The 19021-nt window shown below is 42.0% G+C and overlaps 2 protein-coding genes across 3 annotated transcripts; one reads left to right on the forward strand and one right to left on the reverse strand.

Annotated features, from left to right (window-relative positions):
* Positions 1-78: 78 nt before the first annotated feature.
* LOC108144416 (rho-associated protein kinase 1) lies at positions 79-18815 on the forward strand. Of its 2 annotated transcripts, none has more exons than XM_017269269.2 (11): positions 79-1047; positions 1108-1242; positions 5124-5269; positions 5361-5617; positions 10529-13175; positions 13254-13528; positions 13635-13828; positions 14712-14905; positions 14980-15085; positions 16181-16405; positions 16786-18815. In XM_017269269.2, exons 2-11 carry the CDS (start codon positions 1181-1183, stop codon positions 16868-16870), a joined length of 4191 nt encoding a protein of 1396 aa, XP_017124758.1. In that variant the 5' UTR covers positions 79-1047; positions 1108-1180; the 3' UTR covers positions 16871-18815. The 2 variants fall into 2 exon arrangements, with proteins under 2 accessions (XP_017124758.1, XP_017124767.1); XM_017269278.2 differs by having other exon boundaries at positions 13662-13828.
* LOC108144426 (angiopoietin-2-like) lies at positions 7541-9791 on the reverse strand. The gene is made up of 2 exons (XM_017269291.2): positions 7691-9791; positions 7541-7634 (listed from the first exon to the last, which is right to left on the reverse strand). Exons 1-2 carry the CDS (start codon positions 9739-9741, stop codon positions 7574-7576), a joined length of 2112 nt encoding a protein of 703 aa, XP_017124780.1. The 5' UTR covers positions 9742-9791; the 3' UTR covers positions 7541-7573.
* Positions 18816-19021: the final 206 nt, after the last annotated feature.

Consider the following 19021-nt stretch of genomic DNA (forward strand, 5'->3'; position numbering starts at 1 on the left):
CTTTGGTATTTTTTAGCATTTTGGCCGAGCCCCGATTGGGTCACTCTGGAGCGCAAGCGTTGGTCACACAGCGCAGTGGCCACTGCGATATTTCACCTTCGATATGTAAACATACTGCCATCTCTACCCAGCACCAAAAAACCGAAAGAAGAAGTGCAACGCGCAGCGTCTAATTAAAACCAAATTGATCGATTTGGCCGCGGCCGAAACTGGACATTCGCAATTTGGGCGGTCAGCCGCCCCCGTCCCGTACCGCCCCGCCCCCCCGCCGCGCGTTTCCCGCTGCCATCGAACAGTGTCCGTCGGTGTGACGCACGTCGGTGTGTGTGTGTGTGTGCGGGCCTTGTTATTGTTGTTGTAGCTCTTGCTACGTTCGCCGTTCGCAGAGTGCGCTGGTGTGCGTGTGTGTGAGTGTGTGCAGAGAGGTATCGTTGGAATTAACAAAAAAAAAAAAAAATCAGAAAAAAAAAAAAAAAAACAAGATTGGAAAAAACCTAAAAGCCAAGAGAAACAAAGCTACTCTTTAGCCATCCATCCCCTTTTGGCCAGTTTGTGTGGTGTGCCACAAAGTGTTCACCCAACTGTTGCATGCCGTGGAATCCCACTGGCCCACTCCACTGTTTACCCACCAACACATCCTGGTCATCCTTGTGTGCTCCCTGCAAAGCGGCATTTTCCAGGGATTGATAGCAGTTCCTGTCCCTCCCCCTGCCCCTGCTCCTGCCCCACCCCTCTGGAAACACAAGCACCTGGGAACGCCCGGGTGCTCGACTGCGTCCGCATGTGGCGTTGGCGGCACTCCAGCACAAGAAGCCAGCGCCAAGTGCCAAGTGCCCATCCGCATTTGAATCCCATTCAGTGGCAGCGGTTTCACAGCACCAGCAGCAGCGGTAGTTAGCCAGAAAGCAAGCCACGCTCGTGACCTCATCGCCGGAACAACAATAACAACAATACCAAGAACAACAACAGCGCTTGACGCGTGCCTCCTCATTACCATTACCATTATCATTAACATTCCCACAGCCATAGAAGACCATCTCCTGGCAGGTAAATATACGTCTGCTTCAGCCAGCACTTCGTTAATCTTGGCATTTTTTCGCTTTTTAGGAGCAGCAGCTGACCACCAACCGAACACCAGGAAGCAAGCTGCAACTGCAACTGGTTATCATCTTGCATTTGCATGCCACCTGAACTAGAACCTGTGACCAGCCAGCGCAGCATGGATGTGGAACGAAGGCGCCGGTGAGTGATCTCGACGAGATCGACGAGATGGTGGCCCAAAAGCGACTGCTCCACTCAATTAATTGTCAACCGAATGGCGGCAGCATCGCATCGCATCGCATCGCACAGATACGTGCGATTTGTACAGACAGATTTGTGATTTGTTCAACTAGTAGGCAGCAGTTAGCAGGCTAGGAGCTAGCATCTAGCAGCTAGCAGCTAGCAGCCAGCAGCTAGCACTATTCAGCGCAAGCCAAACGGGCCAGACCAAAACAAATCAAAAAGTAATACACCGCCTGGCAAACACCTTCCATATCTCATGTTCAAAGCGACAGCGCGGCAATCAAATTGACAAGCGAGTGAACAAAACGGGGGGCGACTTTATAATAAATTTGCCATTTTCGCATTAAAATTTGTAACCAAACCAAACTGAAACGAACGCAGTAGCTGTTGCCGACGGCTCATGCCGTTTTGTCAGTTGCAGGCGTCGCGTTGCATTGGCTGCATCGTTTTGGGCCAAAAAAAAAAAAAAAAGTCAAGCTAACTGCAGGGATTAAGAGAAGAACAACCCGCAGCCACATTACCACATTGGACAGAAGCGACAGTATCGAGGGTATCGGCGGTATAGGGCATGTGGCCATGGCTAATGCCCGCCGCCCTCCATTCGAGGGAGCCGGAACGGTACGTTGCTCGTCCTGCTCCGTTTCCAAATTGCCAATGGCAAACAGCAAACAGCAGATTTGCAATTGCAATTTTCAAATTCCGTATACTGGCTAAAAAGAATTCCGTGGTCCGTGGCTTTCGACTATGCATATAAATTCTTTAATTTTATTACCCATCCACTCGGTATCTGTTGTAAGCACACATTAGCGTAAACGGAAAAGTATTTGCGTACTAACAAAGGCCAACAATTGCAATGCGCATTTGGTCATAAAAGCCAGCAGTTCCTTTGTGCTGGGCAAGTTAATTAGAATTAATAAGGTGTGCAAGAGATTCTGCAACGCAGATGCAGATGCTCCACTCAAGTCTCAAATATAAAGCATTCAATTGGTTAGCTGGACGAAACTAAAACAAAAAAAAAAAAAAGGCAACTGCTTTCCAGATCAAATTTGGCGACGTGTTGTATAAATTAAATTGAAAATTATATTGTCTATAGGTGACGATAATGTTGTCATCGTTGTTGCCGCGGTTATTATGTATTGTATTATTATTGTTGTTGTTGCTGCTCTTGTTGTTTTGGTTGTTCATAATTATGTTGTTGTTGTTGCCATTGCCGCTTTGGCCAAATCGAAATCAACAGCGGCAACGAAAATTCATCGCAGCATTTTTGAAAATTCCACTTTCCCAAGTTGTTTGCGTTTGCTATTGCTATTGGTATAGCTATTGCTATTGCTATTGCTATTACCCGCTGTTTAAACGTTTTGTTTTTGGCTTTTCTGTCATGCCGTAAGTGGCGATGATGAAATCACAACAATTCAAACACCTTTTAGTATCAATTTTTAGCGCCGACTGTCATCGGTGCTTGGCAGAGTTTAGCTCGCTTCGAATCCAATGGCTGACCGAGTCCAACTCCGACTCCTTCGACTCGTTGTTGAGTTTTGGGGCAGTGTAAATATTTGACTCTCAGCCAGCTAATTGCATATAAATGTCGATTTCTTTGGGACTGCAGCCATGCACCCTTTGGTTGGGAGTTGGTTGGCAGCTGGTTTCAAATCCCTTTGAAATGCCTTCAAAATGCGTAATCATCCAACCACTCGCCTATCCCCAATTTAATTGCCTTGTTCTTTCCCGAATAAGTAGTTTAATTCTTCCAGATTTTCCATTTTCAAAGCCATTTTTCCATGGTCCAGTAGTCTTGTACGCAAATACTTATTTGGCCTAATTAATGTAGCATCGCATTGCCTTTTTCCAAGTATTTCACATTGTTGGCACAAAATTGCCGGCAATAGAATTTATTTTTTAATAATTATTTGATTTCTTCGAATAGCCTTTTAAATACAATTATGTTTGTATGAAATAAATTATATCTCGTTTCATTTTATTTAAATTGAACAATATTTATAGATCGTATAAATATTTAATATTTTCATTTTTTAATGCCAATTATATTAATTATAAATAAGCAATTTAAAAGTCTTATTTCGTTAGATAACACATTTTCCATGTTTTTATTTTATTGTTCCTATCGTTAAATATGGCAGTCAATGAATAGTTCTTTGCAGTTATCGGAAATTTAAAATGTTTAAGTCATTTTTACTTACATCATTTGAAAGCCCATGCTTTATGATTAGAGAATAAAGCATTACAGTAAATATAGTATTACTATTACTATACTATATTACGCTTAAATGTTTATGATCACCATGTTCATTCATTTAAGTACAAAGCTGAGTGTTTTGATGTTAAATATTTATGAAACTTTGAATCTGAGTACATCCTTTGTGTAGCATTAGGTAATAATTTCTTTTTTCAATGACCCACTTAATGTTCTTGGAAGCCGTAATTAATTTGTTTTTAATATTAGTCTTGTCACACAAACAAGAGCACTATCTTCGCTTGGTTTTCTCTTGGCCACTTCACTGTCCATATTTGTGTGCATAAGTCTAGTTTTTTACATCGGTGTCAGCCCGAAGGTGGCTGAGGTACGGTGTACCATTCAAAAAACAATGCAGTTTGTAAACCGAGAGGAAAACAAAAAAAAAAAAGGCGGAATGCTCATCATCATGGCAGCTCCAGCGGCTCAAGTGGGCCATATCGACTGCAAGTTGCTGTCACTGGCCTGCACATGGCTTGCATTCCCATCCACAATTTATCAAAGTCAACAGAGTTGGGCGATAAAGTCAAGTCCTCCTCCTCCTTGTCTCCTTGTCGGCGGCTGCGGACTCCCCGCGTTTCCTGCCCGGAAGCTCTATTGGCTGCCAGGTTCTCAATGAAGCGCACTGTTCTAATTGCGATAACGCCTCACGCCTCTCACATATCACACATCACATATCACATACCACATAGCACATATATCAGATCTATGATCACAAATGTCCGGGCATGTGCCGCCCATTTGTCTGCCACCGAACCACCGGATTGGGCTAAATCTCCGGGGCATTCTGTGTCCACTCCTCTGACTCACCGCCACTCAAAACTCCATGCTCTGAAATCCCATGGAAATTTCGACAGCCTAGTTGTCACTGCTTTTTGTTTAGATTATCGATGCGCAACAGACAGTTGCGGTCAACTGTATAGCACTTAAAAAAATACATTCAATTAATTCAATTACGTTTTCTGCTTTTTGATAGAAAGGATCTTTAAGTTGTTTGTGCTTAAGTTTAATACAAAAACCATAAATTTTAAATTTTACTGAAATCACATAATTTTAGAAAAGCAATTAAATTCATTTTGAGTGGAAAAACCTATTATAATGCTGGGAGAAAATAGGTGAATTAAAATGCCAAAATTGTTTACTTCTAAGACCATGGCCAATTAAATTCACTGTAGCAGGGAATAATAACAAATCATTCATGTTGAGAATGTGCGAAGTTATTAAGGTCATTATTGGGACCGCAGCTGTAGGATTTTTTGGATGTGGGTACCGGGAAGTGGTGTTTATACGTCCATGAGTAATCTGCGCACTTTTCCCTCATAGTTCTTTTTATTTTTTTTTATTTTCCGTTTTGGTTCTTTTTCTTTTTTTTTGTTTGTTTGTTTATGCGAGCGATTTGCATGACGAGCAGCGGAAGAACAGTTGAACAATCAAACACTCATCGAAAGTAAACAATGAAACGAATCGCAGATGATTAATTTGGGTCGTACAATACCTGTAATTTCCTATTTGCAATATTTTTCCTATTTTTCATATTTTTCATATTATTCATATTTTTCCGCTTTATTTTTCGTTTTCCCTTCTCCAGGGCGAATACGCTCGAGCGCAAGATGCGCGATCCGACCAGCATCTGCAATGTGGACTGCCTGCTGGACACGGTTTCGGCTTTGGTCAGCGACTGTGACCACGATTCCCTGAGGCGGCTGAAGAACATCGAGCAGTATGCGGCCAAATGTGAGTTACACCAGGGCATACCACTTAACACACCGCATCACACACAGCATAACACACCGCCCAACTAAATCACTTTCACCTTGAATCGCAGATAAACCCCTGGCCCTGCAGATCAACCAGCTGCGGATGAACGTGGAGGACTTCGACTTCATCAAGCTCATCGGCGCCGGCGCCTTCGGAGAGGTGCAGCTGGTCCGGCACAAGTCCTCCAGCCAGGTGTACGCCATGAAGCGGCTGTCCAAGTTCGAGATGATGAAGCGACCGGACTCTGCCTTCTTTTGGGAGGAGCGCCACATCATGGCGCACGCCAACTCCGAGTGGATCGTTCAGCTGCACTTTGCCTTCCAGGTGAGCCATCATACCATACATTGCCCAATCCCAATGCAATCCCCTCAAGGGTTTCGTACCCTCAAACTATAAATGGAAAACAATTAAAATGTTATCTGACTAGTATTTTAAGCTATGGGCACTATAGTATTAACCATTGTTAATGAATCAGAATCAGAATTCTATTCAACATTTATGCCTTTTTTTGAGGGATTTTGGCATTGTGTACAAAAGTCTAAACCCATAAAGGCTAAACGCTATTTAACTTAATTTTAATTTAAAATTGTAACTACCTTGTTGTAAATACAAACTTCATTCTTTGGTTAAATTATAATAGCACTAGACTGTACTATATCAAAAACATATATTATTTGGTGTGTTTATCAACCATCAGGCGTATAAATATAATAATTTTAACTGTTTATAGTAATTCTTGCAACACAACAAAAATATTTCACTAAAAGTCGCCTTGTACCCTTTCTTCTATTAAGCCAGCTGGCTTTGCTTAATACTTTAAATCAATTTTTGTCTAGTAGTTCCACGACAACACAATTTAAAAGCAAAAAATAGTCATAAAATAAAATGTTGTGAAAAAACCTTCGCATAGCTGAAGAATATATGGTCATAATGTACCATATTAAAAAAGGTCCTGCACTTCTTGAGATTCTTAAATGCCTAATTTTGGAAATATAACCGAGATGGAGATCAGCGATGGTGCTGACAATTTGGCAAAACACAAAGTACAGTATAACTTCGGGCCGATGCCCCGGAATTTGTGGATTTTGATGAACTAAAGAAAATGTTCGAGTCTCTGGATGAACAGAAGGCGCATGGGAAGGATTTCCCCAGAGACCCGAAATACGTAATCGAGATATATTTACCTTTGGATAATTGCATTTGGTACTTTCCGTTTTAGCGGCTAGCGGTGCCGAGATGGTGTTGTTCAACGACCTGAACTTAATGAATGTTACCCTTTCTATCAACCAGGATAGGAGCATGGATAATCCTACACAGATTAGTGTTTTCACCACTCCTTCTTGTGTCCCTGTGGATTCTCCACCGCCGGTGGCAAGGCGTTTCGTTTCATAAGGAAATGCGTCGCGAACAGAAGTGAACTAGAGCTGTGGAAGCTTTAAATTTGGCGGAACAAAGATGCATGTGGGGTCATTTGGTTACCTGCCCGGAGCAAGGCGATGAAAACTTGGAGCCAGCCCAGCCAATTGTGCATCTCTCTCGTTCGCCTATAAGATTTACGACGGAGGAGATAGTACAAGTTGATCGCTTCAGAGCCGCCAAAAGGGAGCAAATCGAGGAGAGTCTTTTGGAAATGGCCAATGAATTGGAGGAGCAGGAGGGGGAGGACTATTAACCCATCGAGCCATGGACTCCAAATGAACCAGAACAGTCAGCCACCATGATGGAGCAGACCATTAAGATATATACCCACTGTCAAGCAACGGGACGAGCAGCGTCGTGCCAAACAACAAAAGGCCATAATGGAAGATCAGCCAGCTGAAGCTTGGCGTGATTACACAAACTCCCAGGGGACCAACAGCATGTTCTTGGCATCCTCTGTCGACGGGGAGAAATGCACCGGAGACCTCACTTGTTTCGAACAGCTCAACAACCAAAACCCCTTTAAAGTTCAAATCGTACCGCGTTATAGTATTAAACAATTGCTGGACCTCAAATCGCAATCTGAGGAACTTAAAGATCCCAATTTGTACTTCTGTCCCATTAAAGCTAATACCATTTTGTTCTCACACTTTATTTGCTTCGATTTTGTTTTCAAATTTCAATTTACCACAGTTATTTGTATTGTGTGCGTTAAAAAAACGGAAAATAAATACAAAATAATATTGAAAAATATAGGTAGGATTCGATTAGAAAGGACACCGAATCGTTTTCGTTTTTTTTTTTTATGTGCATATACTCCATATATATTTCCTATATACGAATTATGATAAAGATATACATTTAAACAGGCCTAATCATAATTTCAACATTACCAATCTCATGGTATTTTCCATTGAGCGAACTGAAATTGAAACTCATTTGATTAGAATGCCTTAATTAATGATAAAGTATGTTTACCATTTGCAACAGTTTTCGTACCACCAACCACCATTTCCATCGGAAGCACAATTTGTAATATAGCGGCCATTAAACTGGTCAAATGTGCTGAATTTCTGATTCACACTGTCGTGCAGTATGTCTTCGACTGAACCAGTGAACTTTCCCAGCGATTTTAGTTCGTAGAGTTCATTTTCGCTGCCAATCTGGAAATTATCGTAATGTGCGTAGCCAAAGCGTCCAGTAGTAAAATTGCCAAATTTAACAGAGAGTTCATATCGTTGGGCAGCAGTCAGTACGTAAAGTTTCTCCAGGCCGATGAAAAATTCACCAGCTATAGATCCGAATCCATACTTATATTCCAGCCAGTTTCGATTAAAGTTCACGGAGCCGTCATATCGTCTTTGAATGGTCATCCATCCACTTGCATTGCAGGGCACTTCGAATGTCTCAATGCCGCGCAACTTGAGTTTGTGGGTGGCATAAAGACCCGATCTGGGACAAGTTTCTCCCCTGTTGCACTCCCGTAGTTCATTGGTTACTGCAACCAATTGTCCCGAATCCGAACTTGCCCGATTTTCGAGGTCAGCAATTTGCTTGTCTTTTGATTCCACATCATGTTTAGCAGTTTGCAACTTACTCCGCAAGTCTTTAAGATCTTCTTTTAAAGTTTTTAGTTCTTCAGTGAGATTTTTGTTTTCATTGTTTTTTATATCAATGTTTTCATTCAAGTCTTCAATGGTTTTTGTCATCTCACCTATTTGGTAATCTTTACCTCTGAGCCGTTCTGTTTGGTTTCGATTGATTTGTGTTATTTCATTATTTTGTGCATTTATTAAATCGACATTTTGCTTGATATTGATATTCGCCGAATCTAGGCTGCTTTGCATATCTGTAATAGTTTTATTTAGTTCACTGATTTGGGCATCCTTAGCTTCGATTGTCTTATCAGTAAGTTTTGAGTGATTCATCAGTTCTTTATATTTTGAATCTACAATTTCTTTATTTTTTTTTAAGTTTTCAAGGGTTTGTGTTAATGTTTCACCTATTTCAGTGAGATTTTTTGTGTTACCATTAGCAATACCAAGTTTATCATTCAGGACTGCAATGGTTTTTGTCATCTCACCTATTTGGTAATCTTTACCTCTGAGCAGTTCTGTTTGGTTTCGCTTGATTTGTATTATTTCATTATTTTGTGCATTTATTAAATCGACATTCTGCTTGATATTGATATTCGCCAAATCTTGGCTGCTTTGCATATCTGTAATAGTTTTATTTAGTTCACTGATTTGGGCATCCTTAGCTTCGATTGTCTTATCAGTAAGTTTTGAGTGATTCACCAGATCTTTATATTTTGAATCTACAATTTCTTTATTTTTTTTTAAGTTTTCAAGGGTTTGTGTTAATGTTTCACCTATTTCAGTGAGATTTTTTATGTTACCTTTAGCAATACCAAGTTTATCATTCAGGACTGCAATGGTTTTTGTCATCTCACCTATTTGGTAATCATTTTCTTGGAGCAATTCTGTTTGGTTTTGCTTGATTTGTAGCAGCACTTGAATATTTTCATTTTTCTTTTCGATTTCTTCATTTGTGGAATTTCTTAAATCGTCAATCTGCCTTTGTAGCACTTTAATATTTTCCGTTTTGTCCAAGATTTCTATACTCTTTGAATCTAATAATTCTTCATTCCTTTCGATTTCGCCAGTTTTATTCTGAAGTAGAACCTTTTGATCCTCGATTTCTTTATCTTTTTGTTTGATTTGACTATCCCAAAATTTAATTATATTTGAAATGTCCTTGAGCCTTTCTTTATACTTCTCTATTGTTTTATTTTGTTCCAAAATTATTGCACTTTGATTATTTATATTATTTTCTTTTATTTCGATTTGAACATCACCAAGTCTTTTTTCAATCAGTAATTTATTAATAGTTTCGTTCATGGATTTTACTTCGACTCCTAGTTTATAGTTGTCCTTGAGGACCGGGGTGCATTCATTATTGGAATGAGAAGAAGATACTTCCTGCAAAACCAATGTCGACAGAAAAATGATTAAAAATTCCGACCTCATAATGTTGAATAATGTGCTGAGTGCCTCGTTGGCTCCTAACTAAACTAAGCTCAATGGCGAACCTTTAAGCAGTATATATAGCAAAAGCCCACTTGAGATAAGGGATGACAAAAATAATCTATTGTAGTATATAATATTTTCAGTGGAAGTTGTCATTGGTTTTCGCAACACAGAATTTAAGAACATAAAAAAGTGGACCCAGACCCCATACGATTGGGATTTAACAAGACAGCACAATATAGTAGCTATAGATTATCTCAGCTAATAAAGTTCCAAAAGTCGGGTCACTTGATTATAAAATTTCTCCGAATCAAAAAAAGGCATTGGCATTAAATTATGTTTCTATTTATTAGTGTTGAAGTAAACAGATTTATTATTTGTTAATATATTTTATGTGCTTCCAATCAGCCACAAAAATCAAAATGAAATCTATATTTCTCTCTCTGTATCCAATAAGACATTGGCATTTATTTATGTTTCTATTTGTTAGTGTTGCAGTAAACATATTTATTATTTTTTCGAATTTTAAAAGTGCCTCCAATCAGCCACTATATCCTAAGCCGTTTAGCCAATCTTAAACTTGTCACTAAACGAGTTTGCATTTCTCTCTGCATCAAATAAGGTATTATCATTAATTTATTTATTTATTGGTATTGTAGTGATGTAATATGTGTTTAAATTTTCTAAAAACAAAATGAATTGTGTATCCTAAGCCTTTTAGCCAATCTTAAATTTGCCACTAAATGAGTTTTTCTGTCTCTCTCTCTCTCGCTCTCTCTCTGTTTAGGATGCCAAATACCTGTACATGGTGATGGACTTCATGCCCGGCGGCGATATAGTGTCGCTGATGGGCGACTACGACATACCGGAGAAGTGGGCGATCTTCTACACGATGGAGGTGGTGCTGGCCCTGGACACCATACACAACATGGGCTTCGTGCACCGCGACGTGAAGCCGGACAACATGCTGCTCGATAGCTATGGCCACCTGAAGCTGGCCGACTTTGGTACCTGCATGCGGATGGGGGCGAATGGTCAGGTGGTTTCGAGCAATGCGGTGGGCACACCCGACTACATCAGTCCCGAGGTGCTGCAGTCGCAGGGCGTGGACAATGAGTATGGACGCGAGTGCGACTGGTGGTCGGTGGGCATATTCCTGTACGAGATGCTCTTCGGCGAGACACCGTTCTATGCGGACTCACTGGTGGGCACCTACGGCAAGATCATGGATCACAAGAACTCGCTCAGCTTTCCGCCCGAGGTGGAGATTAGCGAACAGGCCAAGGCCCTCATACGGGCCTTCCTCACCGATCGAACGCAGCGATTGGGCCGCTACGGCATCGAGGACATCAAGGCGCATCCGTTCTTTCGCAACGACACCTGGTCGTTCGACAACATACGCGAGAGTGTGCCGCCGGTGGTGCCGGAACTCTCCTCCGACGACGATACGCGCAATTTCGAGGACATCGAGCGGGACGAGAAGCCGGAGGAGGTGTTCCCCGTGCCCAAGGGCTTCGATGGCAACCACCTGCCCTTCATTGGTTTCACCTACACGGGCGACTATCAGCTGCTGTCCAGCGACACCGTGGATGCCGAGTCCAAGGAGGCCAGTGTGGCGAATAGCGGGGCGGCCAGCAATAATCACGGGCATGGTCATGGTCATGGGCCTGGGCACAACCATCGCCATCGGCCGTCGAACTCCAATGAGCTGAAGCGGCTGGAGGCGCTACTAGAGCGGGAACGTGGCCGATCGGAGGCACTGGAGCAGCAGGACGCGGGACTGCGGCAACAGATCGAGCTGATAACGAAACGGGAGGCGGAGCTGCAACGGATCGCGTCGGAGTATGAGAAGGATCTGGCATTGCGGCAGCACAACTACAAGGTGGCCATGCAGAAGGTGGAGCAGGAGATCGAGTTGCGCAAGAAGACGGAGGCGCTGCTCGTGGAGACGCAACGCAATCTGGAGAACGAACAGAAGACGCGGGCCCGCGACCTCAATATCAACGACAAGGTCATCTCGCTGGAGAAGCAACTGCTCGAGATGGAGCAGAGCTACAAGAGCGAAACGGAGCACACGCAAAAGCTGAAGAAGCACAATGCCGAGCTGGGCTTCACGGTCAAGTCGCAGGAGGAGAAGGTGCGCGACATGGTCGACATGATCGACACGCTGCAGAAGCACAAGGAGGAGCTGGGCCAGGAGAATGCCGAGCTGCAGGCCCTGGTCGTCCAGGAGAAGAATCTACGCTCGCAGCTCAAGGAGCTGCACAAGGAGGCCGAAAACAAAATGCAGACGCTGGCCAACGACATCGAACGGACGCTGGGGCGGGAGCAAAAGGCCCAGGAGGATAATCGGGCGTTGCTCGAGAAGATCAGCGATTTGGAGAAGGCCCACGCCGGCCTCGACTTCGAACTGAAGGCAGCCCAGGGCCGCTACCAGCAGGAGGTTAAGGCCCACCAGGAGACGGAGAAGTCACGACTCGTCTCGCGCGAGGAGGCCAATCTGCAGGAGGTCAAAGCGCTGCAGTCGAAGCTCAACGAGGAGAAGTCCGCCCGCATCAAGGCCGACCAGCATTCGCAGGAGAAGGAGCGCCAGTTGAGCATGCTCTCGGTGGACTATCGCCAGATCCAGCTGCGCCTGCAGAAGCTCGAGGGCGAGTGCCGCCAGGAGTCGGAGAAGGTGGCCGCTCTGCAGTCGCAGCTCGACCAGGAGCACAGCAAGCGCAATGCCCTGCTCTCGGAGCTCAGTCTGCACAGCTCGGAGGTGGCACATCTGCGCTCCCGCGAGAATCAACTGCAGAAGGAACTGTCCGCCCAGCGCGAGGCGAAACGGCGCTTCGAGGAGGATCTCACCCAGCTGAAGGGCAATCACCACGAGGCGTTGGCCAACAATCGGGAGCTACAGGCCCAACTGGAGGCCGAGCAGTGCTTCTCGCGGCTGTACAAGACGCAGGCGAACGAGAATCGCGAGGAGAGCGCCGAGCGGCTGGCCAAGATCGAGGATTTGGAAGAGGAGCGCGTATCGCTGAAGCATCAGGTGCAAGTGGCCGTTGCCCGTGCCGACTCTGAGGCCTTGGCCCGTTCCATTGCCGAGGAGACGGTGGCCGATCTCGAAAAGGAGAAGACCATCAAGGAGCTGGAACTGAAGGACTTTGTGATGAAGCACCGCAACGAGATCAATGCCAAGGAGGCGGCCCTGGCCACGCTCAAGGAGGCAGAGATCGAGCTGCACAAGAAGCTGTCCCAGAAGGGTGTCGAATGCGACGATCTCCTTCAGCAGCACAAGAAGCTACAGGAGGAGCTCACGCTGGTGAGGACCGGCAAGGACGAGGAGATCACCAAACTGCTGGACAAGTGCAAGAACGAGGTCCTGCTCAAACAGGTGGCGGTGAACAAGCTGGCCGAGGTGATGAACCGACGCGACTCCGACCTGCCCAGTAAGTTTGTACCGCTTTGCGTTCAGTTTCGTAGTTTCATAGTTTCGTACCGTTGCTAATTTCCATTTGGCATTCCAGAGCAAAAGAGCAAGGCCCGTTCCACCGCCGAGCTGCGCAAGAAGGAGAAGGAGATGCGACGACTGCAGCAGGAGCTCTCGCAGGAGCGCGACAAGTACAGTCAGCTGCTGTTGAAGCACCAGGACCTGCAGCAGCTGTGCGCCGAGGAGCAGCAGCTCAAGCAGAAGATGGTCATGGAGATCGATTGCAAGGCCACCGAGATCGAGCATCTGCAGAGCAAGCTGAACGAGACGGCGTCGCTCTCCTCGGCGGACAACGATCCCGAGGATAGCCAGGTGAGAGTCTTGTCCAGCGGCACACACGCAGAACACCACCACCCAGTACACCGAACTTGCCACTCACACCCAACACACCACATGCTCCTCCTCCACTCCTCTCTAGCACTCCTCTCTGCTCTCCCTCACACAGGACTCGGTCTTCGAGGGCTGGCTGAGTGTGCCCAACAAGCAGAATCGGCGACGTGGCCACGGCTGGAAGCGCCAGTACGTCATCGTCTCCTCGCGCAAGATCATCTTCTACAACTCGGACATTGACAAGCACAACACCACGGATGCCGTGCTCATCCTGGACCTCAGGTGCGTTTCAAGTACTTAGTTAGGTTAATTAGTTACCATATTACACAAAAATCTGTTTACGATGTGTGCATGCTGAGTGCGATAAGGCACTATCAAAAGTGCAATAACGCCTAAAAGACTTTGTTTTTTAAATATAAAAACTAGAAAAAAGAGTATAACAACTATGGTTGATAGGATACAAAATTGAATTTTATGTTTGATCGGGAACTTGTTGCAACTTTTTCAAAAACTCATTAAAAATAAAAATAATGGCAGTTTTTGTTTTTAAATATGAAGAAAGTAAAACAATATTTTCCAAATTATGGATTATATGAAAAGAAAAAAATATTGATTTTATTTCTGATCAGGAAGAGAATGCCACTTTTTAAGGAACAATTTAAAAAATATTTTATATTATAAAAGAGCTTCCTACTTTTTTGTAAATTAAAACTTTTTACTTATTTAAAGTGGACGTTATTGCACTTGTTGCCTTTAACCCATTTGAGATGCTATCGAATAGTAATTTAAATTATTGGGCCCTCTTTTCCCATATTATCTATCTAATATTTATTTTGTTTTCTGTTTTACAAATTGTAACAAAATAAATGCAAATATTTTTCGCTTTGTAAAAAACGATTTAAAAAAAAATTCATTTGTCTATTTTTTGAACTGGATTTAATAATTGAAATTTGATTTTAAATATATGTATAAATAAAATGCATTGTAAATCTAATAATTTTCACATTAATTCAAATACTTTAATACTAAATGATGCAATTCAAGGTGCTTTGTATTAAATATTATGATTTAATATTTAATATATAATTTTGAAATATTCTTTTTACTGTTCCATTTTATTGTCAGTGCATCTAAAATCATCTTAATCATTATTGTGTACCCACAGTAAGGTGTACCACGTCCGAAGCGTCACTCAGGGCGATGTCATACGCGCCGATGCCAAAGAGATTCCGCGCATCTTCCAGCTGCTGTACGCCGGCGAGGGTGCCTCCCATCGTCCCGATGAGCAGAGCCAGCTGGATGTGAGCGTGCTGCACGGCAACAGCAACGAGGAGCGCCCGGGCACCATTGTCCACAAAGGTAAAGCATTCCACCCACATAGAGCTTTGTTTGTGTTTTTCTATTTGCCTTGACCCATCTCCTTTTTTGCACAGGTCACGAGTTCGTCCACATCACCTACCACATGCCCACGGCCTGCGAGGTGTGCCCGAAGCCCTTGTGGCACATGTTCAAGCCGCCGGCGGCTTACGAATGCAAGAGGTCAGTATTTGGGATGGATTTGTGGAATATAAATATATATATATATCACTGCATCCAGCCACTATTAAATATTCACTTTAATTTAGTTCAATTCTGGCTCGTCGTCTGGTTCATTATCAGTTTCTTTAAATAGTTTAATTTTAGTTTGCAGAGCCAGAATTATGTATTGCCAAATATATTACTTACTTTTCCCTTTCTATTAAATTTTGTATTTCGAAAATTAATAAACGGACCATTGAATTTTTTGATCATAAAATTTCTTATTTTAAGAATTTGTTATTTTTGCACTTAGAATTCAAGGAATTTTGTTATTGCCATTTATATGATTTTCCCCTTGCTCATTCAAAAGTGTTAAGTAAATATATTTTCGATCGTTAATACCAGAGTAGTTGATAAGGTATGCGGAATAAAATACGAACAACATTTAAAATGTTATCAATGAGTTCATAAAAAATGACAGCGTTCAACATAACAAGCGATAATAAACGATGCTGTTTACGCTTATATACAGCAATAACCTTTTTAGATAATCTATCTAGCTAAAATTAAATTAAAATCAATGTTATTCCATCTATATTATTTTGTTGGTTCGTATTTCAATACTCATATTTTATTGCAATGTTCGTCCATTACTTTCCAAACTAGTATATGTATAGGCCGAATGCCACCAGATCGTATTGTGATTCCAGGAATTTGATTATTAAATTTAGTTTATTAATAGCAGATAAGATTTATTATTATCAAAACATTCATTTGATGTGTTGACTGTTCAATTATAATTTTTTTTTATTTACTTGATCTTTTGATTTAATTTGTATTTTTGCTCTTACTTTATAGTTGTTGTTTATTAAAATTCATTCATTCAATTCATTCACTTTTGAATTTAAAACACAAGCAATAATTTGAATCGGTTTTTTTTATAAGGTTGTATTCTCGGAATTAAGTATTAAAAATATTAACTAATCAAAACAGAGGAGCTGAAAACCATTTAATGGCTTTAAAGAAATCAAAATTGAAATGCTTTAATCTATGGTTTTTGTTTGTATGGTTTGTAAAGCATATTGACTAATCCCACTGCCCGTCCTCCGTTTCCAGATGCCGCAACAAGATTCACAAGGAGCATGTGGACAAGCACGACCCGCTGGCGCCCTGCAAGCTGAATCACGATCCGCGCAGTGCCCGGGACATGCTGCTCCTGGCGGCCACGCCCGAGGAGCAGTCGCTGTGGGTGGCACGCCTGCTGAAGCGTATCCAAAAGAGTGGATACAAGGCCAACTCGTCGAACAACAACAGCACTGACGGCAGCAAGATATCGCCCAGGTAAAGCAGGCTCAGGACCAAGTCCCCCCATTGACGTTGCTCGGAAGTTGGCCAGCAGGCGGTCAGAGTGTTTCCAATCCCCAATCCCCGATCCCCAATCCCCAATACCCACTAACTGATCTAAATTGTGTGAATCCCAGCACCAAAACCAACCAAAACCCCTAGAAAATCCACATGGCTTTGGTGTTCCCTCCCCCCTCGTATATCTGTGCGTGTGTCTCTAATCTCGATTGGTATTTCTCTTTCTCTCTCTCCCCCCACTGTCGCTGCTAACCACCATCAACTTATCATCATCATCATCATCATCGTCATTATCATTATCCTGAAAATCATCATCTAAATCATAATCCATTCATTCATCGCCTGTAACGAATTGGCAGCCAATCGACGCGCTCCTCCTACAAACCGTATGCGGTGAATGTGCAACGCTCTGCTACGCTGCCAGCAAACTCTTCGCTGAAATGAACGCCGAACGATCCAATTCAATCCGATCCCAGATGCCAGATGCCACATTTCAGATCCCAGATCCACAGGCACGGCATTTGCAGCTGGAGCTTCAGCCCCAACGAAACTAAAGCTAAATGCAAACTATTGATACACTGATACATTGATACAGAGAGTGCAACTTGAATGGCAACTGCAACTATTATCTTAAATTAACGCTCCAAAACATACATGCTACAGTAAATCAACAAATATTTTTTGAGTAATTTACAAGCTAAACTAATCTACAACTAAACTGTAACTAAAACTAAAACTTAAACTAAAACTAAAACAAAAACTAATACTAAAAACTGTATCTTAAAGAACATGTAAAGCCAATGCAACTCGTTTAACGCTTACCTAACATCAAACTGAATGTAGAACAGAAGTGGCAACGTCAAGCGGGTTTCAGATAAACCATGGATTTGTCGCGTCGTTGTACTTTTTATAGTATATATATAAATATAAATACGATATGGTATTCCATGGCTTGCTATTGTATTCTGTCACCGCGCTCAGCACAACGATGAGAGCTGTACTTAGTTAAGTGAATCGTATCCATGTCGCAGAAAGGGAGAACGTTTGAAGGAGTTTAAATCTTGATGCCTTGTAAGAACTTTTTTTTTTTCTCGATATATAAGCATAAACTTATATACATACTTGTTGTTGTTGTTGTTGTTGTGTAGCGAATACGATTGGCCAAACGTTGTTCTTAGAAAATAACAAATAATTGCAAATGAACACAGCTATACATTATATTCGTAGATATATAGAGATATATCATATCGTGTAAGCCACAAGCCAGCCAACAACAAAAACGAATCGAGCAACCGACAAACCAGAACTAAGTTAAAGCCACTTTACAAAGCTTTAACTTGTATTCCATTAAATGAGGACTCTTTTTTACATAAATATTATATAGATTTACGTGTACAAGAAGAAGATGTGAATGTCAATCAGTTACTTAAAAGGCAAACTAAATATACTGTCCTGTTTCAGTTTCCAGTTCCGATTCCAAATCGCTGTTTTAGCACTCGGAATAATTGCATTCGAAGTCGTTAGCTAAAATCATTTTGTCTCAGAGGCAAAAGCGAAAGTAAACGGTTCCAAATTGTATGTTTTCCCTTTGTAAAAGATTTGTTGCGAACCGGAAACGGAAACGGTAACGGAATAAAGTGTCTCTAGCCATGGACAGAGCGAAACATGAATCGAAACTAAACTAAACTAAACTAAACTAAAAATAAAGTAAAGAGTAAAGAGTAAAGTACACCTAACTATACGAAATGAAAGATGCGACACAGAGTTGTGTTCTAAAGGCTACGTCTAAGTATTAAATATCCAATATGTTCTAGTTGTAAGCTAAGCAAATTATTTATTTGTATCGGCAACGGAAACGAAAATGAAATCGAAATCGAAAACAAAAACAAAAACAAAAACAAAAACGAAAACATAAACGGCAGCAGCAGCTTAGCACTCTCCAATTTGTATGATTTGTATTCCATTAATGTTGATTTTACTTATGATTTCGAACCCGTTTTGTGTTTTGTAATTTGAGTAGTTTGTTTTTACAGATTGTGTACAGAGTGTGAGGCGCCAGCGAATCGCATTTAAAAGTAACGATAATAGCAACATTGCTGGCTTCAATTATCGGTAGTCGGTTATTGTTTATCGCTAATAGTCTATCGATAGGCGCAAAACAGCCGCAAAGTTCGGACTTTGATTTTGTAATCGAAGCGCTGCTTTCATTTTACTTTGTATTTTATTTGCACTATTATTATGATGATCATTCGTATTACGTTTATGTTTAATTGTACTCTTTAGTTTAACCGCGTCTGCAATTGCATTTGTCCTCGAATCTTATCGACTGGCATCCAAATGGCATTGCAAACGTTAAGCAAATAAAATGATAATGTGTATAAAATCAGTATTCATTTGGTTTTTTGTTCATCTTTGGTTTTTTCCTTTTGGTTTGGTTTGGTTGTATATCTATTCCCCCATATCAAAGATCTTCTAGAGCAGAATATAACGACGATGAGACTGTCTAACCGCCTTAATTGCCGTACGAGTACGGGCAAATCAACAGGTATCGGAAGCAATTTACAACCATATATAACGTATAACGATCTGTTTTTT

This window comes from Drosophila elegans, unplaced genomic scaffold (genome assembly GCF_018152505.1).
Source record: "Drosophila elegans isolate 14027-0461.03 unplaced genomic scaffold, ASM1815250v1 contig_149, whole genome shotgun sequence".
Classification (NCBI taxonomy): Eukaryota; Metazoa; Arthropoda; class Insecta; order Diptera; family Drosophilidae; genus Drosophila; species Drosophila elegans.

What these genes read in the sequence shown, in the direction of transcription:
- LOC108144416 (XM_017269269.2), top strand. Translation starts at nt 1,181, where the DNA reads ATGCCACCTGAACTAGAACCTGTGACCAGCCAGCGCAGCATGGATGTG. An exon ending in GATGTGGAACGAAGGCGCCG is followed by an intron (nt 1,243 to 5,123) that starts GTGAGTGATCTC and finishes TCCCTTCTCCAG; the next exon opens with GGCGAATACGCTCGAGCGCA. An exon ending in GCGGCTTACGAATGCAAGAG is followed by an intron (nt 15,086 to 16,180) that starts GTCAGTATTTGG and finishes CTCCGTTTCCAG; the next exon opens with ATGCCGCAACAAGATTCACA.
- LOC108144426 (XM_017269291.2), bottom strand. Translation starts at nt 9,741, where the DNA reads ATGAGGTCGGAATTTTTAATCATTTTTCTGTCGACATTGGTTTTGCAG. An exon ending in TACGAAAACTGTTGCAAATG is followed by an intron (nt 7,635 to 7,690) that starts GTAAACATACTT and finishes TTTCAATTTCAG; the next exon opens with TTCGCTCAATGGAAAATACC.